At 20.6% G+C, this 27892-nt stretch overlaps 5 protein-coding genes across 12 annotated transcripts; 2 read left to right on the top strand and 3 right to left on the bottom strand.

Moving 5' to 3' along the window:
- Nucleotides 1–657: 657 nt before the first annotated feature.
- Nucleotides 658–2255, bottom strand: LOC122715828 (tRNA methyltransferase 10 homolog A). Of its 2 annotated transcripts, none has more exons than XM_043938333.1 (5): nt 2008–2255; nt 1529–1838; nt 1282–1428; nt 1123–1228; nt 658–1038 (listed from the first exon to the last, which is right to left on the bottom strand). In XM_043938333.1, exons 1-5 carry the CDS (start codon nt 2193–2195, stop codon nt 815–817), a joined length of 975 nt encoding a protein of 324 aa, XP_043794268.1. In that variant the 5' UTR covers nt 2196–2255; the 3' UTR covers nt 658–814. The 2 variants fall into 2 exon arrangements, with proteins under 2 accessions (XP_043794268.1, XP_043794278.1); XM_043938343.1 differs by having other exon boundaries at nt 1918–2058.
- LOC122715821 lies at nt 2094–5861 on the top strand. Of its 2 annotated transcripts, none has more exons than XM_043938320.1 (6): nt 2094–2209; nt 2611–3058; nt 3986–4289; nt 4375–4635; nt 4839–4931; nt 5130–5861. In XM_043938320.1, exons 2-6 carry the CDS (start codon nt 2766–2768, stop codon nt 5286–5288), a joined length of 1110 nt encoding a protein of 369 aa, XP_043794255.1. In that variant the 5' UTR covers nt 2094–2209; nt 2611–2765; the 3' UTR covers nt 5289–5861. The 2 variants fall into 2 exon arrangements, with proteins under 2 accessions (XP_043794255.1, XP_043794244.1); XM_043938309.1 differs by having other exon boundaries at nt 2191–2209; nt 4839–4991.
- A 1482-nt stretch (nt 5862–7343) lies between these two features.
- LOC122716217 (NECAP-like protein CG9132) lies at nt 7344–9014 on the bottom strand. Its single transcript, XM_043939098.1, has 3 exons — nt 8796–9014; nt 7950–8346; nt 7344–7830 (listed from the first exon to the last, which is right to left on the bottom strand). The coding sequence occupies exons 1-3, from the start codon at nt 8879–8881 to the stop codon at nt 7582–7584; spliced, it is 732 nt and encodes a 243-aa protein (XP_043795033.1). The 5' UTR covers nt 8882–9014; the 3' UTR covers nt 7344–7581.
- Nucleotides 9015–10172: 1158 nt separating this feature from the next.
- LOC122716173 (cohesin subunit SA-1) lies at nt 10173–21592 on the top strand. Of its 6 annotated transcripts, none has more exons than XM_043939041.1 (21): nt 10173–10413; nt 11256–11308; nt 11610–11773; nt 11828–12009; nt 12237–12410; nt 12491–12695; nt 12792–13121; nt 13198–13803; nt 13881–14223; nt 14302–14535; nt 14603–14795; nt 14866–15052; nt 15132–15436; nt 15504–15715; nt 15827–15993; nt 16116–16167; nt 17966–18001; nt 18232–18405; nt 18511–18595; nt 19021–19127; nt 21331–21592. In XM_043939041.1, the coding sequence occupies exons 2-20, from the start codon at nt 11283–11285 to the stop codon at nt 19036–19038; spliced, it is 3693 nt and encodes a 1230-aa protein (XP_043794976.1). In that variant the 5' UTR covers nt 10173–10413; nt 11256–11282; the 3' UTR covers nt 19039–19127; nt 21331–21592. The 6 variants fall into 6 exon arrangements, with proteins under 6 accessions (XP_043794976.1, XP_043794968.1, XP_043794960.1 ...); XM_043939033.1 differs by having other exon boundaries at nt 10173–10517; XM_043939025.1 differs by lacking the exon at nt 10173–10413 and adding an exon at nt 11054–11138.
- On the bottom strand, nt 19491–27107 carry LOC122716164 (uncharacterized protein PFB0765w). The gene is made up of 11 exons (XM_043939013.1): nt 27075–27107; nt 26740–26828; nt 26488–26549; nt 22255–26399; nt 21877–22175; nt 21620–21792; nt 21393–21547; nt 20296–20385; nt 19993–20055; nt 19785–19898; nt 19491–19656 (listed from the first exon to the last, which is right to left on the bottom strand). Exons 1-11 carry the CDS (start codon nt 27105–27107, stop codon nt 19582–19584), a joined length of 5298 nt encoding a protein of 1765 aa, XP_043794948.1. The 3' UTR covers nt 19491–19581.
- Nucleotides 27108–27892: the final 785 nt, after the last annotated feature.

Below are 27892 nucleotides of genomic sequence, written 5' to 3'. Positions count from 1 at the left end.
CCAAATTTTGCAAAAAGTATTTAATTATATCTCGTAAGTAATATTTTTTATTAATTAATAAAGTATAAGAAATATGAAAATGTGTACAAATAATGAAAAATAATATTTGTTAAAAACATTAAAAACATTAAAAATTATCAAGTAAATGATTAAATCATTATTTAAATATTGCTATATATTAATTTTCAAAAATAATATTTGTTAAAAACATTGTTAATTTCGAAATATTGAATTATTTTCTAGTCATAATTTTATTATATTACATAAAATATGAAATTATAAAATACTTGAGGTAATTATGTTTAATTTTATGTAAATTTAATTTATTCTTATAACTTTATTTCATTTTAAATTAATAATTAGTGTAAATGATATATGTATATAAATTATACACAAATATAAAAAATATTTTTGAGATTTCCTTGCAAAATTTGAGAAAAATTGATCTATATTTTTTTAAAGTGTAAATTTGTTGTTTTACATTTTTATTTTGCATAAGAGATTATATTTAAAGTAAATCTATTAGATCATCTTAAATAAAAACATCTTATCTTTAATTTATATAATTATTTATATTGATATTTTATATATATCATTCCATTTAATATCCCATATATAAAATTAATGTACTTAATATTTAATTTCTTAGAAATAAAGTTCACATCTTGTATTTTTTTTGTTTACAATAACTTACATGTGTATATTAGTAGATATACACATAGATACTTTTTATGAAATACACATGATAAAATAAAGTTAGTAAAAATATAAAACAAAATGCAAAATTATATTTTTTATCTACAATATATACTTGTTATGTACATACATCATTTATGTTTTCAAATTCATTGATTTTAACTTTTGATTCAATTTTATTATTTGTGTAGAAAAAATTTTTTTTATTATTATGTATATCTAATATATCTTTATTATCTCCTGATGGTACAATTAATTGTACATTTTTCCTCTCTGGTAAAACTTGTAAAAATGTTTCTTGCCATGTTTTTCCTTCACTGACTCTAAGTAATATTTCAAACACTAAAAATATTTTTACATGTATATATAAAGTTTATATTATTTAACTGAATTTAGTTATTAATAGTAATTGTATATTAATCATACCATGATCAATAGTTAAAACTTTTCTTGCCTTCATACGCAAAAATTTATCTAGAGGTAATCTGCCATGTTTTATGCCAACTTGTACAGCTAATTTATGACAGAGACCCTAAAAATATAAATATTATAAGAAAGTTATATGAACCACAAATTTTAGCTTACCTTATGACTATTATGATCAACAAGACCACCTATAACATACACATAATCATGTTCTAATTGAGTAATAACATTTTCTGATTCACTAGTAAGATATATAATTTTTTCTTTTGGATAAACATTTAGATAAGATTCTGCATAAAATTTTACCTGCAATATAAATTTTGAAAAAATTAGAATATAAATTATTCATTATACAAATTTTTATTTTTGTATAATATATTATTTCAATTTTATTAAAATAACATACATCCCAATGTTCATATCCATTGTGTTTTTCCATATCTGTTTTTGATTTTCCATTAAAACTTGTAAGAGAAAATTGCATTGGTGCAATAGCTCGTCTATTTAAAGTATAACATCTTAATATTTGTTTAGTTAATTTTGCAATATCTTTATCAATCATTAAATCATCAAAAGATAAATCAATAGTTATTCCAATTTTACAACTACTCTCTGCCATTATACTTTTTTTTAAAGCTTTTCTGGATGGTCCAAGATTTATATTATTTGCACGAGCAAATGCTCGTTTTTGTTTTGCTTTCTCTCGTTCACGTAATCTATAAAATTAAAATAATTTTTTTATCAATAGTATTATTATTAAATTCAATTTGATATAATTTAAAAAATTAATTTAACCTAATCATAATAAAATAATGGAATATATTGTATACATATAGAATCATATGTATAGTTCTTTAATTTATTAAAGAACTGAGAAATAAAAACCTTAGTTCAACCTTTCGTTTCAACCATTTTTCTTTTTTTTTTACTTTTTTCAGTTGACGTTTACTCAAATTTAGATGTAATTCCGAGAATTTTGTATCCATATTACAAGTTTCGTGTTCACAAATTTGCATACATTGTGTATCAATTTTCATTGTTTCAATGTTATTTGTACTTTTTTCGATTTCCATATTTTAACAAAAAAGTAAGAAAATGAAACTCGTACTTTTACGATAAGATTTACTAAAATATCGTTGAAGAAAATCTCATTAAATATCTTTAGGCGCGAAAATAATAATATATTTGAAAGACTATAATAAATATAAAATAATATTATGTATTTATGTATATATTTACATAAATTTTTTATAATAAAATTATATAATAATCTAATTATTATTGAATTTTTATATTTAATTATTTTGATATACGAAAACATTATTTATTATTAAATCAATTATAATTATTTATTAATTTTCAAATATTTTAATTATTTTTTTAATAAATATAAAAATCGATAAGATATAAAAATCTTTTAAAAAAACAACTTTTTAATATTCAACTTTATTCGAAATATAATAAATAAAAGTAATTTACAATTTCTAGGAACATTATAATAGTAAAAATAAATATTGGCAATTAGTTTAATAATTCCTAAAGGATAGTCATCTGGATGAAAATTTTAGGATTCATCTTGCTATAGCAAAAGCAGACGATTTTTCTACGCTTTAGTATTTAATCAGTTTTCGTGAAGTGAAAGAATGCAAGTTATTGGAATTGATGGTCGTGTTGTTGGCTATCTTTTTTGTTTTCTGATACTCCAAGCAAAATTAACAAACTCCAGAACTTCTTGGAGACTCAGTGCTGACAAAGTCGTCAAGACAACAGATTTCGTGAATACAATTGAGGATGATCCTATTTTCGATATCTTGGCTAGTAGCATTAATGTTGGAAATGGACAAAGTTGGAGTAGGACAGCTATTTCTGAAAATTATGAAAAAATACAATCATATTGTCAAGATTGCAAAAATGTTGCTTCTGGAAATCATGAACGGTAAGAAATCACAGGAGTTTGATTTATTTTGGGTAAGAGCTATGTGGCACATCTTGTTTCAGAATATAAAATTCAAAATGATACTGATCAAAATGATACTTTTAACATTTTTTGAAACAAAGTGGATTTCGAGATTTATATTTTTTAAACATAATTCAAGAATTTAAATACCTGGAAAATTAAGATCTCATGTTTTATGATTTTTTGCATATATGCTATGGTATTCTCTCTCTCAATAATAGATATTATTGTAACATTCCACTTAATTAAAAGATATTTAAAGGTCTGAAATGATAAATTCTTTAAAGATAAAGTTTTCAATAGATTTTTATATTTATTCATTGTATTTTTTATAATACTAATATTTATCATAAATATATCAATAAGATCTTAATCAAAACATTAAATAATATTATACTTTATATTTAAGATTAGATTTTTATATCACATTTTTTTATATCACATATAAAACATTAAATAATATTATACTTTATATTTAAGATTATTTTTTATATCACATTTGCATGTTTTGCATGTTTAATATAATTATTAATATGCAGAGCATTATTACAACATATGTTTCATTTATCATCATTTTTAAATATTAAGAAGAATTTACAAGATGAATTAATATTTATAAGAATTAAAAATATTTAATTTCTTAAGAAATTAATAAGATTAAATATTCAAACTGTATGAAATATGTAAATATATGAAATATATAATAATTCTTAAATATAGTTAATCTAAAAAAAAATTATATATTGAATTTTTTTTATTTCTATATTTTATTTATTATTAATTTTTATATTTTTTAGATTTTGTTTTTAATAATGCAATTTTCTTTTTCTTCCTGTAGTTAGTATTTGTGTGTGGCTTACTATTCTTTCAGCGTTAAAAAAGCCCTAACTTTGGTCCCCTTGGCAGACGATTCTCGTCATACGTGTTGAAGGATACATCAAATGCCACTGAATCTTTTCCTCTATCATCTCAAGTATCAAATGAACAAGTTATGTGTGCTTCTGGTCAACAATGTGAGGATATAATTCTAGACTGTGGAAAGCCTGTTAATTTCACTTATTATGATAACTTGCTTGGTGTTGCAAATAGAGATAAACATCCATTAGTTCCAGAACCTAATGTAGCACTTATGTTTAAGAAAAATGGTGGCAAAACTATGGATGTTGATATTGATCTGTTAGAAAAACGTTTAATAAAAGCAAAACGAGAGGTATAATTATTAAAAAATATTTTATTTAAAAAAAAGTGAATAATTTATAAAAAAAAATCATTTGAAATTATTGAATTTGTTTCAGAAACCAAAATCTGTTCAACTTTACAATCAAATAGGAAATTTTTGGCGTATAAAAGGTGATGCACAAAGATCAATTGAATGCTTTCGAAGAGCACTTGCTGTATCACCACATAATGCAGAAGTATTATTAAATTTAGCTCGAGTATTATTAGTTCAACAATATTTGGATGATGCAACATATTTAGCAAGACGTTCTTTAGAATTGCAACCTCCAGATCGTAATGCTTGGGAACAATATCTTACACTTGGACAAATATTTAAAGTAATTAAAAACTTTGAAAATATAATTATTTTAAAATAATAGTAATTTATATATATATAATACATATAATATATATAATATATTTAATATATTCCTTTTGATTAATCTCATTTATAATATATTAAATGTAAGAAAAAATGATTTTGATTTACATTTATTTTATAACATTATCAAGAAATAGTTAATCATTTTTTTGTTTAAAGGCATATGGCCATTATCAAGAAGCAGCAGTACATTTACGACATGCCTTGGAATTAAAACCAGATCTCTCTGAAGCTGCAGAAGCTTTAAGAGAGGTAGAGTCACTTCCAGCTGCAAGCATACATATCTATACATTACTAATAATTATTTGTTTGGTATGTAAAATAAAAATAAAAATATTATTATGTTGCTTTGATATAAATACATTAACAAATAAACTTTATATTAAGATAAAATATAAATGTTATTTATAATAAATATTTAAAATATAATATATAACATTTATGTTACAGGTACTTGGAGTACTTTTAGTAGTTTTAAGCAGTGTAGAATGTGATGAAGATTCTAGTTTAGTTAATGGACAACTTCAACGTCCAGTTCAACGTCATTTTAGTCGCGCTATGGCTATGCGCAGTTTACGACTTAATGTTGCTCGTAATAAACGTTGTTGATTATTTATTAAAAATATAAATAATCTTGTGATATAATAGAACCTTGATTAATGCATATGAACATTATTCATTATATTGTGATGAGCATAGTTTCATATTTTGTGGACAAACAAATGATGATTTATAAAAAGCATATAAATCTTAGACTGATTGTTTGAAATATTTGTTGCATAAATCTTGATATTTACATATATTTTTAATTATATTTCGTGCAATAATCAAAGTTCTACTATAGAATAAAATTTTCAACTGTTATTATGTATGTAATTGCAAAGTATTATTTGTAATATGATTTTTAATAATTATTTAGTATATTAATAATTATGCAATTTATTATAATTATAAATGAAAATATACAATAAAAAGCAATACTATTTTTCATTTACTACGAAAAGAAAAATAATGTTAAATATGTGCATATACATACACGCGTATACATATTTTATTATTACTTTCGTGAATGGAATGTAATTTACGGAATTATGAGATATTTTTGTTAAATATTACATAGATAACATAGATAATATTAACAATATTATTTAATATCATTTACAATATACAATGATATTAAAATATGTAAATTATTATTTCAAATACCTATTCATCTAACAAATTTTTGTTTGTAAATAATTTACAATCATTTTGCACTTAATTTAAAATTTATATCATCTCTTTAAATAATAATTTTTAATATATACACGGAATACTTTCTTTCCTTCTATAAATAAAGATATGTCATAAATTTTATTTTCATTAATTCATATATAGATTAATTTTGCATTCATTTTTTTTTTGTCTTTACATATTTTTGAATGAAAAACAATAATTTTTTTTTTATTTTAAAATAATTTTAAAAACGATCTTCCTACACTCTAAATATTGGATCAATTTTTATCATCATTATTATAGTTTATTTTTGTTGATATAACTATTTATAGTTATAAAAATTCAACATGTAAATACTTAAGTTTTTTATATTTCTTATATTTTATATCAAATATATAAACTATATTTTATATATATATATTTTAAAATCAGTTTTCTAAAGTTAAATTTTCAGATTATTTATCGAATATAAGATATATTTAATTATATTTAATTTTTATATAAGATATAAAAATTGATCCAAATATTTTGAATGCAACAAAAAGAAGTTTAATCCAAATTTTTATCTATTTAATAAAGATATTTAAGAAAAATTATATTAATATTAACATAAAATAAATCTTTAATATATTATTTTTAAAGTTAAAAGAATACATAAAAAGATCATATGTTTCATAATATAATTAAATAATAACATAATAATAAAAATTATTTATTAATGCAAAATCAAAATATCTAAAAATCTAACACATCCAGAAAATTAGGCCGTACATTTGCATAATTTCTGCTTTATGTACAAATACCAAAAACTAATACTAATCAAGACTGTACCACAATTTAATTCATACTCCTTTAAGGGTTTTCACAAAGAATGTATCCATGCAATAGAAAATATTGAAAATATTTTTAGTATATTTTATATTCAATAATTATATTATTAATACAATTTTTTGTTATTAATAATATTTTATTTTATTTGATATTTTAAACTTATATTAATTTTTATTTATTATATATACTTTTTATTGTTCAATTTTTTTCTTTTTAATTTGTATAAGACAAAAAACTTATTCGTTAACTATTTATATAAAATATATGAATTATTTCATATATTTTATATATTTTGTTTATTTAAATAAAAAATATAATATGTAGATTATTTAATATTTGTGATATAATAATAAGAAATATAGTAACGAAAATTAAATATTAATTATATTTTTTAATCTATCTTAATGCTTCAAAAATTACAATATGAATATGAAATATATATTTTACTTAACTTTTAAAAAAAATTTATTACATAGTAATTCAAATGAAATTTTTTTAGATATAAATTATTTCATAATTTGAATCAAAAAACAAATTAAAAAAAAAAATACTATATCATAATATAGTAAAGTATATATATTCATTGACTATGTACATAGAAACATCTTTGTCAATAATTACCCTTAAAAGGTATTTATATGCAACATGCACTTATGTTAATATATATATGTAACAGTGAATATATAAATTAAATGTATATATATATTTATATATATATATATTTGTATATATATATATTTTTTATTATCATTATACACACATACATACGAGCGCGCGCGCGCGCACACACACACACACACACACATACACTATGATACTACAATATTGCTATATTAAATTTTAATACACCTGTAAATTAAAATTGAACCCAACCGGCATTTCCCACTGTTGACTGTTGAGTTTGAGATTGTTGTGATGCACTAGCAAATTCTCCCCATTCAGAACTTGTTTGAGTTTGATTCTGAATAGGTTTGTGTGCAGGAGATGAGGTTGGAGTTTTTGCAGGTGGTGGAGCAATTTTTACACCACCTGGTGGAGGTGGTAAACCCAAATTTGTATTGGTACGTTGTTTTGTTTTAGTAGAAACTTCTGTACCATCTTTTTTCTATGTATCATAAATATAAAAATTATATTGTATAATTGTGTGAAATATATAATTTATTATATAATTGAATTTTTAAATATTTATAGTAATATTTAAAGTGAAAAATGAAAAAATCTTACAGTAATTTTCATGTTTATTTTTATTGTTTCTCCTTCTTTAAATCTAAGATCTAATTCTTGTTTTGGTTTATCCTTTTCTTTTTCTATTTGTTCTTGATTTCTGAGCCATTTGAAATGATCTTGAAGAGCAACATTTAAATCAAAACTATCAGATCTATCTAGAAATCCAACACCAATAAAAGCTGATCTTCCATTATCATCTTGAATTCTTAGAACAAAATAACGAGAAGAATCTGTAACTGGTTCAACTGCAATTCCTGGATATTGTTCAATTGGACACTTTGCAAATAATTCTCCAGTAACTTTATCTTCTAATTTTATAGTAATTGAATCTCCTTGAGAAACTAAACGCATACGTCCAGTCCATGTAGGTTCTTGAAGATTCCAATCAGCTGCACTAAAATATAATATATATTAAAAAGTAATATATTTCTTTTTATTAAATTACATTAATCAGTATTTTTACATATTATGAATAAATTTATTTATTTTAATACAAAGAAATTTATATTTAATAAAACTGAAATATATATTATATTTTAAATACTTAATATTTGATTGGATTTTTTTTATAAAGCTTAAAAATTTAAAATTAAATTTTTTTAATATAATATTAACAGTACAAATTAAAAATATTTTATATTCAATATATAAAATAGTATTACATTTTTAACAATTTCCGGTATAACTTTTACATTTATATATATGTTACAACAAAAATTAATAACAAATATATGAATTTTTTTAAATAGCAATGTCACGTTTAAATATATTTTTGCATACTTGTTAAAAATTACTTGTCATAAAATTAAAGAGAAAAACGCTGTCAAAAAGAATCAATCGTACCGATAACCCCTATTCGTTGACCTTGGTGGTATTTTAAATACAAATACTTCAGATTTCACGAGTAATACACTTTCATATGTATCCATTGTATTTTTGACAAATCACAGAGAAAGTGCTTACGTTCAAGAGTTGAATTTAACGAAGTACAAGTACTATTTCAAAATTCGTTTATATTTTGTGACGGATCTCTGACGTGATTTGATAACTTTATCTTTAGTCACGCCTCCCATCCCCACACAAAGACCGTTAACCATGGATTATTTTACTAGTGATAATAGATTGTCTTTTGCGTAGTAAGCATATACGATTTGTAATTTCAATAAAATAAAGAAAATTTAATTCAAATATGATTTAAATATACATAAAAAATAATCAGTTTTATTTTATTTTTGACTGTTTTATTTTTATTTTATTTGACAAACAACTAATGCTTATATTTATATATTAATACATAATATCTACATATTTACATATATTATATTTATATATTAATATATATTTATACATATATGTATCTATATATTTTCGTACATAAGATAAATTATAGTTATATTAATATGTATTTATAAGATTCTATTAATATATTTTCAATTTTATTCAAAATAATTAAAATTTTAATAAATTTGTGATTAAATTATAGAAATATAATTTAAAATATAATTTATTATTTAAATTTATTATTTAAATATAATTTAAAATATAATGCTATAGAAATATTTATAATATATTATTAATATTTAAAGTATATTATCATAAAAATATATTTTACAATTCTATAATTATTTTGAATCAGAGATTTTTTTACAAATTTAAAATAAATCACTTTTACTTTTTTATAAAAGTATATACTATACTATAAAGTATATACTATACTTATATATATATATACTATATATAGTATATACTATACTAATAAAGTATATACTATACTATACTATACTATAAAATAAATGTATTTAATAATTTAACTTTTTCAAAATTCAAAGTGATAATTTATTTAATAGTAGATTTAATAATAGATTTAATAGCTTGCTTTTTCTTTAAATAAAAGAATAAATTGAAAATAATGTAGAAGAGTAACACACACACACACACACACACACACACATACATAAATGATTTCATCAGTAGTTCTAAAATAAGTGTTATATAATTTTAATAAATAATAATTAAAAAAGTAAAGTAAATAAATTAATTTTATTCTAATATTTAAACACTACATATAAATATACATATATAATCAAAAATCTGAAATACTTATATATATAAAATTTGAGAAAAAAAGAAAAATTCAAAGAATTTATAATATTCTAAGTATATTTCTTATATGGCCATATTTTTTTTTTAATAATCCTACAAACTAACATTTATTTTTTGTTATTATAATTCTCTGTAAATCTCACGATAAATTTTCATTTTATAAAATAGTCTATTTTATAATAAACAATAGCAAGAAGCACATAAAAAGATGTTATGTTCGATTTCAATTCTCTATATCTAATACAGTAAGATTGCAGAATATAAGTTGTATTAACCAATAAGGGCATAACATAAACGACAAATAAAAAACTATATCACATGAAAGAAAAAGAAATTAAGAAAGATTTGCATTGAAACAGTTAAGTTAAAAAACTGTCATAAATCAAATATTATTGTTTTACTAGAATTTTTTATTCGATAAATCTATTTGTAATAAAAATCTCTAAACACTTTCAACTACAGGTGACTGTGCTTATTTTTAAAATGTGTATAATATAATGTAATATATCATTCGATACTCTGTTTAACGAAACAAGTTAGGATAAAAACAAATTAGTTACAAAACTTGCAATTTTAATATTTTGACAAACTATTGATATCTGAATATTATTATATAAATTATGTTATGATATTCATGAATTTTAGCCATTATTAAACAATTATCTATTTATATTCATTTATTATTTATGTACATTATTGTGTTGTTTATATTTATTATGTTATATTTAATATAAATTATTTATATTTATATACAATAAATAATGTTATAGTATAATAAAAAAATTAATATTTTAATGGAAAAAATAATTTTTTATTTTATAATATTTTAATATTGTAAGGATAATCTTTTTTCCCTAGATTTTGATACGTGGTTTTATTTATATTTCCTGACTCGTTTCGTTGGACACAATTTACATATATATTTTTGTAGTATCCATTTTTGTAGTATATTTTGTAGTAATCCATAATCCGGTATTATAATCGAATGCTTATCTAGTAACTGTGCTGAGAAATTGAATGAACGAAGAAGAATTAATGCAAAATACTAAAATATATATTTTAATAAAATATTGATTTTTATGTGTGCGTTTTTTATAGCATTTTTTATATATAATGGCTAAAATTTTTCTAATTTTTAATGATAATGCATTCTAAAGTTTCTGTCCCGCCTAAATGGTCATCACGTGCATATGTTTACAGCTACTGTTTCTATTCGTTTGACGGACTATGGATGAAGTCAACATGGTGTCATAGTAAGTTATATATTACATTTAATTTTCAAATATATACATTTTAAAATGAATAATTTTTTATACTTAAGAATAATATTTTTTGATCCTATTCATTAAATACTCAAATATTCAAAAAAATGTAAAAATCGGTTAAAAATTTTTGGTGCCTTCTTAACACGAAGTTTAATCTATTTAAATATTTAATATTTTTAATATATATTTTTAAATATATATTTAGTATATATATTTTTAGATATACACATTATTATTTTATTAAAAAATAAAAAATTAGAATATATTATAATTAACTGTATTTGTTTAGCCCTGAACATTATTCATCTGAAAGCTATAGTTCTCCAAATACATCACAACCACAATATCAAGAACAAATAGGTTTTGAAAATCAATCCCAATTTGAACAACCTATGACACCAGCAACTCCAACTAATATGAGGATTACAAGAAATACACGAGCTAGATTACGTGGTATGATTCAAAATATATTACTTTATTATATTTTTGATTAGTGATTTTTTATAGGAGGACCAATACAGCAACCAAAATATAAAGAAATAGATACAGATTATATTCCAACTATTAGTAGTAGTAGAGGAAGAGGAAGTAGTGGACGAGGACGTGGAAAACGAACACATCATTCACATAGTTTAGAAGATGAAGCTAGTCTTTATTATGTCATTAGAAACAATCGGTCTTCATTAACTGTATGTTGATGTTCACTCATGTTCGAAAAAATGTATCAAATGTTTGAATTAAAAAAATTATCATGATAAATATATAAATTTGTAAATATTTATAGATATAATATTATATATTTGTATATATTTATAAATATAATATATATATATATTATATATTTATAAATATAATATATATATATATATATATATATATATATACACACACATATGAATATATTCTTTTCTTTTAGACTATTGTTGATGATTGGATAGAAAAGTATAAAAGTAATAGAGAAAATGCTCTCCTTATGTTAATGCAATTTTTTATCAATGCAAGTGGATGTAAAGGACGTATCACATCTGAAATGCAAACAACAATGGAACATGTAGCAATAATTCGTAAAATGACTGAAGAATTTGATGAAGTATGTCAATAATATTTTTTGTAAATAATTAATTTTTACATTCAAATTACAATTTATTATAATAATTTATTATAATATAGGAAAGTGGAGAATATCCATTGATAATGACTGGTCAACAATGGAAAAAATTTCGTGCAAATTTTTGTGAATTTGTTCAAATTTTAGTTCGACAATGTCAATATTCAATCATTTATGATCAATTTTTGATGGATAATGTAATTTCATTATTAACTGGTCTTTCAGATTCACAAGTAAGAGCTTTTAGACATACTGCTACACTTGCGGGTAAGATATGTATTTATATTCATATTTATATATAATCAAATTTATATACATGAAATAATTTTTATTTGAAATATTAATATATTTTACTATTTATAGCTATGAAACTCATGACAGCATTAGTAGATGTTGCTTTAACTGTATCAATAAATTTAGATAATACACAACGGCAATATGAAGCTGAAAGACAAAAAGCTAGAGAAAAAAGAGCTGCAGATAGATTAGAATCATTAATGGCCAAACGAAAAGAACTTGAAGAAAATATGGATGAGATAAAAAATATGCTTACATATATGTTTAAATCTGTATTTGTACATCGTTACAGAGATACATTACCAGAAATTCGCGCAATTTGTATGGCAGAAATAGGAGTATGGATGAAAAAATTTCATCAAAATTTTTTAGATGATTCTTATTTAAAATATATAGGTAATATAATTTTGTTACATTATGAATTTATAAAAATATTTTGCAATATTTATATAAATTTATCATAATTTTTTAGGTTGGACATTACATGATAAAGTTGGTGAAGTTCGACTAAAATGTCTTCAAGCTTTGCAACCACTATATGCATCAGAAGAATTGAAAACTAAACTTGAACTTTTTACTAGTAAATTTAAAGATAGAATTGTTGCCATGACATTGGATAAAGAATATGATGTAGCAGTACAAGCAGTTAAACTTGTTATTTCAATTTTAAAACATCATAGAGAAATTCTTACTGATAAAGATTGTGAACATGTATATGAACTTGTTTATTCATCACATCGTGCAGTTGCACAGGCAGCAGGTGAATTTTTAAATGAACGGCTATTTCGCCCTGATGATGAAGCAGTAGCAGGTGTGAAAACTAAACGTGGAAAAAAACGTTTGCCAAATACTCCTCTTATTCGAGATCTTGTTCTATTTTTTATTGAATCTGAACTTCATGAACATGGAGCATATTTGGTAGATTCTTTAATTGAAACGAATCAAATGATGAAAGATTGGGAATGTATGACAGACTTATTATTAGAAGAAGCTGGACCTGAAGAAGAAACTTTAGATAATCAAAAAGAAACATCTTTGATTGAATTAATGGTTTGTTGTATAAAACAAGCTGCTACAGGTAAATAAAAATTAAATATATAAAATGTTGTTATATTAATTATAATTATAATACATTTTGTTTAATTTTTAAAATAGGCGAAGCTCCCGTTGGTCGAGGACCAACTAGAAAAATTTTATCAGCAAAAGAAATGAAACAAGTTCATGATGATAAACAACGGTTGACAGAACATTTTATACAAACACTACCTCTTTTACTTGATAAATATCGAGCAGATCCTGAAAAACTTGCAAATTTACTTGCTATTCCTCAATATTTTGATTTAGATATTTATACAAAATCTCGACAAGAGCAAAATTTGGATTCATTATTGAATAAAATTCATACAATTGTAGAAAAAATGCACGATACTGAAGTTTTAGATACAGTTGCAAAAACATTGGAACATATGTGTATAGAAGGACATGCTATTTTTACCAGGTAAAATTTTATGTTTTTCATTGTATATAATGAAAATTTCTTAAAAGAATATTTATTATTTTATATTTTTTTAAATAGGTGTGACGTAGCGCGATCAACATTAATTGATTCTATTGTAAATAAATATAAAGAAGCTATAGATGAATACAGAAATTTAATAGAAGGAGATGAAGAACCAGATGAAGATGAAATTTTCAATGTTGTACAATCTTTAAAAAAAGTTTCAATATTTTACTCTTGTCATAATATGAATCCATGGGGAATATGGGATTCTTTATATAAAGATATTGAAGATGCCAAAGATCCATCCAAGTAATAATATTATATATTTTGCATATATGAAAATTTTATTTGTAAAAATATAAATATTTCATTATAGATGCTTACCACATGAAGCAGTTAAATATTGCATAAGTGCATGTTTTTTTGCAATTTTATGGGGACAAAATCATCTTATGGAAGCTGCAGATTCTGGAAATCGAGGCGAAGACGAATGTCGACAATTAAAAGAACGTTTACATTCTTTTATGGGTTCTATGCGTTATTTTGTCAGTGGTGATGTAAATGGCGCGGTAATTACATTATTTTTATATTTTTTTTTAATGTATTAATGATATATAATATTTGTTAATTTTATTTTAGCCATTTCCACCTATTTTGAGAGAAGAAGCATACAATACAATATGTGATTTATTAGTAGTATTTTGTAATCAATTAACAACACATTCTAATCCTTTAATGCATCAATTAGTATATGAACCTGATCAAGCAATGCAAAATATGCTTAATCGATTTATAGAAGAATATGTATTTTTTGAAGAAGAAGATGGTATGTCAGTATTAATTTGTCGAATATATATATTTTACAAAATTTGACTTTAATAATAAAATATATGCAATATATTTAGATGAACATGATGAACATTCAAAAATTGAAGAATTACATAAAAGAAGAAATTTTTTAGCTGGTTATTGTAAGTTAATTGTATATAACATGATACCCACAAAAGCAGCAGCTGATGTTTTTAAACATTATGTGAAATATTACAATGATTATGGTGATATTATTAAAACTACATTAGGAAAAGCAAGAGATATTAATAAAACAAATTGTGCTTTAACTATGCAACATAGTTTAAATATTTTATATAATGAAATAGTAGCAGAGAAAGGAAAAGTTAATAGAAATAGTGAAGAATTTACTGCAATTAAGGTTTGTTTATATATATAATTTTTTTATAATTAAATATATATTGAAATATAAATATTAATATTTTTAGGAACTTGCAAAACGATTTGCTTTGTCATTTGGCTTAGATGCAGTAAAAAATCGTGAGGCAATTACTGCTTTACATCGAGCAGGTGTTCTTTTTGCAATTACACCACCAGATGGTATTGAACAAGATCCTACAGGACCACCACCTAATTTATCTTTTCTTGAAATTTTATCTGAATTTACGAATAAACTTCTTAAACAAGATAAAAGAGTGGTGTAGGTTCAATTCTATTTATCAAACTTATTATCAAAACTTTTTATTAATATATTTTTTATTTTAATAATTTTAGTGATTTTTTAAATTTATTTTATATGTATTTGTTATAGATTAAATTTTCTTGATAGAAGATTACAAGCTGGAATGCCGTCCTCACGGGGAGAGGATTGGCAACCTTTACTTTTATATAGGAACAGCTTATTACATGGTGAAACAGATCAAGTTCCAGTAACAAGTAAACGTGCATATACAAGACGTAAAAAGGATCATTTAGCTGGTATATAAATAAATATAATATTATTCATTATTCGAAATTCAAAATTTCTTTTGAAAAAAATATTAATAATTGTATTATAATTATTTTTGTATTATATTTGTAATTATTTAAAATGTTTGCAGAAGAAGAAGAAGCAGATGAGCCTGAAGAAGGTTCTGATCATGAATTTTCCGGGTAAGTTAGGTATTTATATCAAATTAATACAGAATAATATATGCTAAAATAATTACAGAAATTGAATATTTATGTACTTGCAAGTAGTTCCTATATATGATTCTTTATAAAAATTTATAATGAAGTTAATCTATAATTATATGTATATTGCAACACGCTTTATTGCTTTTAAAATAGATTTATGCTATGAATGATAAATATTTTACTATAGTTATAGAATATATTGCAATTATCTATTACATTTACACGCTTATGTAGATTTTGATGCACATATGATGTATACATTTCTTTTAGTATTATTAGTAATATTATGCTTTTGTATTAACAAATCCTAAAATTATATATAATTTAATTATTAATAAAAATTACATTTAAATATAATTTTCTATTCTGCTTTGTAATGTATTTCATTGATCATATTAAATATATTATTAAAATTGAGAATTAAAAGTATAAAAGATATTCTTTAAATATGTCAGTTATTCAAAATTATAAAATTATTTTATTTATATACAAATATATTTTATACAAAGATATTATTATTTTATTTATTTGTTATATAATTTGAAATGTAATATATAAGCATATTTATTTTACTTTTTTTTTTGCCCCTTTATAAAATTATAAATTCTTAAGAATAAAATAATTTCTAATATATGTATTCTCTTTTATTTTTTATACATTTGTAACTTAATTGCATGTTAATGCTTAATTTATTAATAAATATCTTTGGCATCTTTATCTAAATTAAAAATTGTTATGTTTGCATGAGTAGTAATCTTTTATGAATCGCTTGTTGCAGGCTACCTGATCGTTATTCAAGCTAAGACTTAGAGTTTTTAGCAAAATCTATAATATATTATAATCATATAAGGGACAAAAATTGTATAAGGAATTAATGAGGTTTATTATTCTTGGTGCCTGTTTTAAAATCAACTTTTAAACTAGTGTAAGGAATTATATGTAACATTATCAAAATATCAAATTAAATATCAAACACATACTTAAATATGTAAAAAACAAATGTTATGTGAGGAATTGATGAAATCTGTTATTCTTGGTGCCTAATTTGACTACTAAAGAACTCATCTTCTATAAACTAGTGTAAGGAAAATAAGATAAAAAAATGAAAAATGATATTATGAAATATAAATATTTTTGGAACACCTGACAAAAAATACATAGAGAACGATGTGTGTTCTGTTGAACTTAAAACCAAGTAAGTTTAAAATACTTTGTATTCTGTTTATATATTGATAATATACAAATTGGTAATAGATATAATGAATATGTGATATTAATTGAAATAATACCCTCTTTTCCTATGAATTCCTAATCCTGTTATCAAAATTTTTAATCTTATAATATATAATCTTATAATAGTAAATAAGTAATGCTGTTTTTTATAGAACTTTTTCCTTATCAAAATTTGCAGGAAATGTGACAGAATTAACCCATTGTTTCACATTTCCTGCTGAATATCGGATTTTTATAGTTTATATTTTTTAACACGCCGTTCTCTATTATCATTACAATATTATAAAAATGTTTTTAGATATTTGATTTATTAATATTTGGGTTAATTCTGTATACTTAATTTGGATAATTCATCGTTTCTTCAATATAATTAAATATATTAATATATATGTACACATGTGAAATTTCATAATATATACATATATTCATATTATATGAAAGATGAGTGTGAGACTTCAAAGTTATTTAACATAAATTTTTGTCCCTTTATTTATGATATTAATTCCAATATATTTCCATCAATAAAAACTTTTTCTTTCAGTAAATACAAGAAGAAACGTGGTCCAAGGAAACATCAGTGAGTAGTTACATTTCATTATTTCTTTTTAGTCATAAAAATAGATCAAACTTAGATTACAAACTTATATTTATTTATTATTAAAAGGATTAAATTTGTAAAATATTTTGTAATATTTTGTAAAATATATGCACAAAGTGATTTTATTTAAATAGAGAAATGTCCATTCATAAAATAAATTTATATGTATATATTCTTTATAGTACTATTAATTTAAATATTTATTTCAGATTAACTGTTAATAAAATATCAATAACTCGTGGATCTAGAGCAGCTGGCTTTTATGAAACAAATGAAACTACACAGATGCAAAGTTCTCCAACAACAATTATTGAAGATGCATCAACCAGTCCTTCTCAAGATATAGATAATAAACTTAAGACATTGCAAATCCAATCTAGATCGTAAGTATGATAAATTTTTAAATTTATAAATTTTAAATTTTATAAAAATTTAGATATTTTTTGAAATTACATATATTTATAATAATTTCTTATTTTCTCTTTTAGACGAAGAAGTCAAGATAATATAGAGCCAAGAGAGTTAAGAAGAACTTCTAGGAATTCTGGTCGTTATGTAGAAGGACAATATATGGTAAGTTAACAATAACAATAACAATAATTTTTAATTTGTAATATTAGAATTATCACAAATTAATGTTTAATTATAATATTTAATTATTATTTATTATTATTTATTTTAATAATAATATAATTTAATATATATAATTAAATTATATATATTAATTAAAAAAATTATTGAAGATTAGCTTCAAAATTTCGATAAATTTTTTTAATAATCTAATTACAACATAAAGTTAAAAATATTATATTATTAAAAAATATAAAATTAGTCAAAAATTCAACTATTAATAAAATGAATCTTGTATTATCAAATATTCAATTGTTATATTAATATTATAACAAGTAATTTTATACAATATTATAAAAATTTAACATATCTATTTGATGTATATTTATTTGATTATAATTTCCTTAATAAAAGATTTTTTGTTACAGGAATCTGATTCCGAATAAAATATGATAAATAATAATACATTCATTCAAGATAAAACTATTCTAAAAGGAAATGATTTGTGATACGTTTATAACACATGTCATATTGTGTAAGTTTCAAATGATATCACAATTAAAATTATATATATACGACAAATTCATTATTAAGTTACATTTTTTAAAAGTTTACTGCATTTTTTAAATTATTATTTTCATTAATCAAAGTTACATATCTTGTTTTGAATTTACTAAATATAATAAACATAATAAACAATACTTTTCATGTTTCTCGATATATAAAATTCTTAAATATTATTGTTATTATAACATATTTAATAATTATCTAAATAATATAAGAAAGATAAATATTTTTTGTATACTATTTGCTTATTTAAATTATCCTTTTCCTGTTATATTCTACACTTTTTATTATTATATTATATTTTACTTTTACTATTATACAATTATTATATAATCTGATGTGAAAAGCATAAAGAAAATACATTTTTTTACAATTAATATTAATTATTGTTAGTAAATATTTTATATTACATATATGATTACTTATCTATCATTTACATTACGATATTTACGGAAAATGCTACTTCTTCTACGACTTCTTGGTGTAACAATAACATTCTAAAATATTAAAAAATATAATTTATTATTTACATAAATTATATAAAATTTTGTATTATATTATTAAATGAAGTTAAATAAAAGAAGTTAAATTAATATGTTATTTTTAAATGATATTAATGACTTACTTCATCTTGACGTCGTGAAAGGAATAAATTTTTCAATGTGCGTGGCGTAGTCGTTGCTCTATCTTTGTTTCTTTCTCTTAATATTCTTGAACTTGGACTTCTTAATTCATTACCCTTCAATTTTTAATTATGTAAAAAAAAGATCAGAAAATTTCAGATTAAGTATTAATTTTGTAATATAGATATACTATTTTCATTTATTATATACCTGTAATGATAATCTCCCTCCATTTTTACTAGGAGTTGGAGGACCAGGTTTTTTATATGATGTCTATAAAATAAATTATAATTGAAAAAATTGAAAAATAATGAGAATTTTAATTATAACAAATAGATTAAAAAGGAAATATATTTGTATATAAATTTAATTAATTCATAGTAATATATCTATATATATCTAATTATTATATATTTTTTTTCATCAAACACATGATAGAAGTTATAAGTTTTTATTTTTATCAAAATTATTATAAAAAATATTAACTTTTTATTATCTGAATATTAAACATACCTGTGTTCTATCTTTTTTCTTAGTTTTTTGTTCAGGAAGTAAACTTTGACTTAAACTATCATTAAATATTTCATCTGGAACTGAACCTGACTATAATTAAATTAAATTAGAAATAATAATATATATTATATATATATTAATTAAATATATTAATTATGTATTATATATATAATAATATATATATTAATTATGTGTTTGTGCGTGCGTACGTGCTATCTTTTTTGTCGTATGCACGCACGCACACAAAAGTAAAATTAATAAAATAGAATGAATTCAAAATTATAATTACAATATATATAATTTGAATTATTTATGATTTTGAAACATAAAAAATAAAAAATTTCAATAGATTAAATTAGATAAAATAAATAAGTTAAATAGATAAATAAATTAAATAAATTAGATAAAAAAATAAAAAAAAAAATTTCAATAGATTAAATTAGAAAAAAAAAATTTCAATAGATTAAAATAGATTAAATTAGATAAATTAAATAAAAATAGATTTCAATAGATAAATGATTAATGAAAATTAAATGATTTTGAATATAATATGATGTATGTATATATTGTAAAAGTCAATTCGAAAATTTGAATATCACAATTCAATATCTTTATTTTTAATTGATTAATATGTCTTTATAATATAACAATTGATTCATTTTTTATTTTTATACTAGTATTGAAATAATTATATTTAAAAACTATTAATTTAAGAGATATGATAACTTCATTTTTATAAAACTTATTATATATTGTAAATACAAGGAAAACATATATGCAATTAGCTTTTTCTACAAATTTTACAAAAATAAAATTAAGATTTTAAATCTTTTTATATAAAAAATAAAAAATGATGTATAGTATAAATAATTATATAAATAGTTCCAAGAAAATAATAGTAAATCTTAGAATTTAGAATCTTTAAAATATTCAATTTAAAATTTCCAACTTTACATACACATATGCATTAAATCATACACTATTTAAAATCATTTTATTAAATTTAAGTTTTTTATATTTCATGTTATATTTCAGATTTACAACTTGATCCAGTTATATGAAGTATCCTGAATATACATATTATAAAAATTACTTACTTTAATTTCTTCTTCTGTAAATGGTAGAGGATGAAATTGCATTTCCGCTGGATAAGATGATTTTAAATGAGGTTTGCAAAGAGCATTTCTTTTTTTCAAAATAGATAATCTATCTGTATCAATGCCGCATGAAGAATTATCATCTTTTATATCAGCTGATAATTTTAATTTCATTAGTAAAATAAATAAGTTAAAATTAATTTTTTAATAAATTGTTTTTAATTTACCTAAATAAATATTATCAAATATTTCTCCTTCTTCATCCTCTGCATTAAATACATTACCCATTGTTTGTATATTCCTAATACTATATTTTCTTTCATATGTTGTTTTTTCTTCTATTATTGAAATTTTATGTAAAATATCTTTATTTTCTCCTAATAAATCTTTTTTTTCACATCTAAAAAAAATTTAGATGATATCTATAAAATATATAAAAAAATAAAATAATTTTTAATCATTAATGCTATAAAATTAATTCTACTTTAAATTTTTATATTCTTTTAAAGAAACGAGTTTTTGATCCAAATCTTGATATTTAGTTTTCAATTCAGTTAATTTCTTTTGTAATTTTTCCTTTTCTTGCTGTTCATTTAATAATTTCTCTCCAACATTCCAAAGCTGTGAACTCATGTTAGCAACATGAGCTTTGTATTTATTTAATTCATCTGCTTGTTTGCGACATTGTAATTCCATTTTTTTTTGTAGTAATTCCAATCTTTCCTGTACGCATTGTTCTTGTTCTTTATTTAGCTTTGTTATTTGTTCATTATATGCTGTTTTCTATAATATTTTTTTACAGAAATAAAATAATTATAATAATTGCAAAAATATAAATATATAAAAATATTAATATGCCTACCATATTTTGTTTAATTTCATCTACTTTAATTTTATATTTATCATGAATATCTTTTAATTGATTATCAATATCCTCCTTTTTTGGTCGCTTGCATAATTCATTCTTTTCTTCTTGTAATTTTGAATTTTGTTCTTTTAATTGTATTAATTCTTTATTTAACTCTTCTACTTCCTTTAATGATATTTTCATTTCTTGTATTTTATTGCTAAGTTCATCAATATCGTCTTCCAATTTTGCATTTTTTATGCATGTACAATCTAATTTATTTTCTAAATTACTTTTATCTTCTTTTAATTTATTAATTTGCAACTGTAATTTTTTCTCTAATTCAGATTGGAATTTTATTTCATTAAATTTAAAATTGTTTTCAAAAGAAATAATTAATTTTGAAAAATCATCTATTTCATTCTGTAATTGAACAATATCTTTTTGCAATGTTTTATTTTTATGTAATTCTGCTTCTATTATTGTTTTTTCATTAGAGAAAATATCTGATGAAATATTTATTGTTTGTTCACTTTTTGTTTTCAAATAAATATCTTCTATTTTTTGTTTAGACCATAAAAATGAATCCCATAAAATATTTTGTAAAGGTTTTATATTTTGAAAATGATAAATATGCTGTTTAAATAATATATTTTCTAGATATACTTTTTTATTTTGTATATGCTTTAATTCATCACACACAAAATTATCAATTATAAAAACATTATTAGATTTTATTAATATATTATCCCATTTTTGTTTTAATTCATTTAAAGATATATCCAGATCTTCTCTTGATTTTATAATATTTTTTAAAGAATCTTTTAATGATTTCTTATTCTCGATAAAATTATTTACATATTGCTCATATTTTTCTTGTAAATTAGTTAATTCTTGAACTTTAGTTTTTAACAATTTGATTTCTTCACATTTTGTAACATAATTATCTACAATTACTTTTTGATTTTTTAAAGTTTTATTTAAATTTGTATTTTCGTCTGAAAGAAATAAAATTAATTTACGTGATGTCTGTATTTCATTAATGGATGTTTTTATAATTTTTAAAATATTTTCAATGTTATCATCATTATTTATATTTTGTATATTATATGTAGTATCAACATAAAAATTTTCATTCTTTATATTTACTTCTGTAATTATTGATTTTAAATCATTTATGGAATGTTGTAATTTTTCACAATCTTGTATAATTTTTAATTTTTTTATATCTTCAACTTTACAATATTCCTTACTTTTATTAAGCTCATCTCTTTCTTTTTTTATTATTTGTTGCAATTCTTCTATCGTTTTTGTTTGTTTATAAAATTCTGTTTGTAATTCAAAATTTGCAGCTTGAAGACTTTGACATAATAATTTTTTATTTTCAAGTTGTTTATAAACTATTCCCTTTGAATCATTGAATTCTTTTTGTAATTGTTCTAATTGTAAACATTTTTCTTTTAAAGTTTTCTCTTGTGTTTTTAAAACTGCATCTTGATTGCTTCTTACTTCCTGCAGATTCATAATTATTTCTTTTAATTTTATTTTAGATGCAATTGTTTCTTTTGATAAATTTTCAAATTCATTTTGCACAAATTCTAATGTTTCTTGTTTTAATTTCACTTCTATATTTAATTGATCTAAATGACATTGATTTTTTAGTAATTTTGTTTCCAGTTCTTTTATAAAATTTTTCATCTTAGTTTCTTCTCCCATCTGTAAATGTATTATATGTTCTTTTTCTAATTTTAAAGAAGTAATTTCTTCAATTAGATTCTGAATTCTCTTATCTTTCAATTTTAATTGATCTGATATATTACATACTTCTTGCTGAGATTTTCTAAATTTATCATTTATATTATTTAAATCAAATAAATTTTTTTCATTTTCAGATTTAAGATTTTTATATTGATTTTGAAATGCTTCTTTTGTTTTTTCAAATTTTTCTAAATTTTGTATAGATTGTGTTAATTTTTGTTTAGTACATATTAATTCTGTCTCCAAATGATTTATCATTTGCTTATGATTTACTAAATCATTTTCTAATATATTATTAACATTTTTATAATCTTCTAATATTTTTTTATTATCAGTAAGTTCATTTTTCAATTGACATTTGCAAAGTTGTTCTTCAGTAAAATTAGTATATAATATTTTATAAGCATTTAAAATATTTTTATTTGTTTCTTTATTGTATTTTTGGTATTCATTTATTTGATTTAACACATCTGTTTTCATTGAATAAAATTCTGTTTCAAGAGTTTGGATATTTGTTTTCAAAGATTTTATACATATTACAAAAGCTTTTAATAATGCATTTTTTTTATCTATTTTTTCTTTATATATATATAAATCTTTCTCTAAAACTTGTTTTTGCAACTCAATATCTTTTAAACATGAAATTTCTTTGGAATATTTTTCTATAATGCTAGTAAATTCATTAATTTTTGTTGTATTATCTATGATAATTTCGTTTAATTTTGATATTTCTATAATATTTTGTTCATCTTTTTGTTTTAATATAGATATTAGTGATTGAGAATTTTCAAGCTTTAATTTAATTTCTGCTATTGTATTATTTAATGTTTCTACTTCTATTTGTTTCAAAGTATATTTTTTATTAAAATTACATATTAATATTTGTACATGTTTTATAAGTTCAGTAATTGTTTTATCATTTAAATTATTTTCCATGCAATTAGTTTCTGAATTATGAAGTATAATTTCTTTCAAATTTGCATTATATAAATCCATAGAAGTTTTATATAAATTATTTTGTTCTTTTAAATTTTGGATATATTCAAGATTTTCATGTATTTGTGATTTATGTTGTGTAAGTTCAGTATGTAATTTAATATTATTTATATTTTCATTGTTTAAAGATTCTTCTAAATTTTTTATTTTTTCTTTTAAAGTATTTATTTCCATGATTGATATATTTTTGAATTTTTCAGCATGTGACAATGATTCATTGTGAGAATTACATACTATTTCTAAATTTTTATTTTGATTTACTAAAGTTTCTTTTTCTTTTTGTAAAATCTCAATTTCATTATTCAACTTTTTTATAACAGTATTTAATTTGGTTTCTTTATTTTGTAATATTTGCATCTCTTCTTTTAAAAATTGTATTGTATTTTCATATTCTTGAGTTATGGATTCCAATTTTTCATTTACTGCATCTAGTTGTGCCTTTAATGAAATAGATTCTTCTTTTGCTTCTTGTAATTGAATATCAATTACAGAACTTAAAACTTCACTAGTATTTAAAGATGTTGAAGATGACTGTAGAGGTACTATTCCATCTATTTCAAAACTTTGTTCTTCAAATGCTGTTTTACTAAGTTCTTTTAAATGAATGCGCAATTCTTCATTAGTCATTCTTAAATTTATCAATTCTCTGTCTTTAATTTCTCCTTGAATTTGTAAATTTTCTAAAGATTTTTCATAATTTTCTACTTTTTCTTTAAAATATATACATTGCATTTCTATGCATGTTAATTTTTTTGTTAAAGTATCATTATTTGCTTCAAGTTTATCTATGTCACATTGTTTTTGTATTAATTGATCTTCTAAATGATCTATTTCTTTTTTATAATATTGTTTATAATCTATTATATCTTTATTCTTTTTACAAGATTGTGGTGTATTTGGTTTAATTTTTTCTTCTTTTAATGCTTTTATTTCCACAGTTTTTTCTTCTAATTTTTTTTGTAGATTTTGTACTTTATTCTGTTGAATTCGTAAATCCTCCTGTAAATCAGCTTTTTCAAATCTTTCTACTTCTAATTCAGTTTTCAACATTCTCAATTCTTTATTTTTTTCATTCAATAATTTATGAGTTTGAGCAGACCATGTTACAGGAGAATTAAAAAAATCCTTAAGAGTTTTTTTTCTTAGAGTTATAGGTGTTTTTGGTATATCAGTTTCTACTTCAGTAATTATTTCTCTTAATATTTCTCTATTTATATTTTTTCCATATGGAATAATCATTTCAAGAAATGATTTAATTTTAAGTTGTGTTTCATGTTGCAAATTAATACACATTGGATGATAAAATAATGGTTCTTGAGATACATGTAATAAAAATAATGATGCAATATAGATGTGTTCCATTTCATCCAAATTTTTATCATCAAAATTATATTTTGGATATTCATCTATAAAATATAAAAAATATATAATATATATTATTATAAATATATATATATATACAAAATATATAATATTTGCAATCTATTAACATACCTTGTAAAAATTTTATTATGATATTTTCTGTATCTAAACAATTTTTAATACCTTTCCATTGACTATAAAATAAAATATATTTTACTTAAATATTTTATATATGAATACTTATGAAATAAATATATTCTAATGTATTATATGAATAGATTACTTCTTTAAAAAAAGTTTTATAACATTGTAATAATAAATTTATAACATTTCATTGAAAACTTAAAATATGTAAAATATTACAATAATATTACAATTACTTACAATAATTCTATTAATTTTTTATAAAATTTTCCATTATTTAAATCTTTTAAATCTTTAATAATTGTTTCTGATACATCTAAAGAATTTAGCTGAAAATATTAATTTTGTTAAAATAAACTAAAGTTCGTATAATGAATTTATTTATAAATAAAAATTTATTAACATTTTACATTCACAATAGAAATACTTAAGAATATTTTTACATTACCATACAATTAAATTCAATCTATTTATTCCAATTAAATAATTATATTATAATATAATTAAAAATAATTTATTTGAAAATTATCTATTAATTACTTATAAACTTTTAATTATTAATCATTATTATTTACCCATTCCAATAAAATTTCAATCCATACTTTCATGATTTATAAAAAAAAGATAATTATTTATTTACGTTTGTGAAAATAATTGCAGTTAAAATTAATATGTTCTTTTGATAAACTCTTAACGTTCTATCGAAGGTACGTTTAATTTCAAACATTTATTACTTTCTTCACTACACAGGTGAAACTATCTATTTATATTATAATAAAAATATCCCTATGTTTTATTTAAAATCCCTAAAATTATAATAAATTTTTTAAAAATAATTTATAAAAAATATATAGTGTTAAAATTCCTTATTAGTAATTTTAATTTATCATTTTTATAAATGTATCTATTATAAAACAAAAAATTTATCTTTGAAATATCTTGTGAAAATAAATCTAATATATATATATATATTGTTAGTAAGTTACTATTTTATATATAAGTAGTTAGTATATGTTATACTTTGTTTGCAACAATTTATAATTGAAAGGTACAAATTGTTCCATGTGTATTATATTTATTTATTGATAATGTTTAATTATTTTGTACAGATAATATGTAACAAATGTTTTTTTCATATTTTTATGAATGAATTATTTTTATAAACTTTATTAATAAAAAGGCAAAAATATTATTTAAAATACATTTAATTATTCGTAATACATATACATATATATTTTTCAAGACTGCATTATTAATCATTATAAAAATTGTATATATATTTTTTTTATATTAATTATATATTTTTTATTTTATTAAAATCTAGCAATCTGCTTTTTTTAAATTTTATCATTCAAATTTTTTTAATTAATTGATAAAGTTAAATAAAAATAAA

Source organism: Apis laboriosa, unplaced genomic scaffold, assembly GCF_014066325.1.
Source record: "Apis laboriosa isolate Shangri-la unplaced genomic scaffold, ASM1406632v1 scaffold113_cov153, whole genome shotgun sequence".
Taxonomy (NCBI): domain Eukaryota; kingdom Metazoa; phylum Arthropoda; class Insecta; order Hymenoptera; family Apidae; genus Apis; species Apis laboriosa.
The sequence above is the reverse complement of the archived record's forward strand: the minus strand, read 5'-3'. Positions and strand labels throughout refer to the sequence as shown.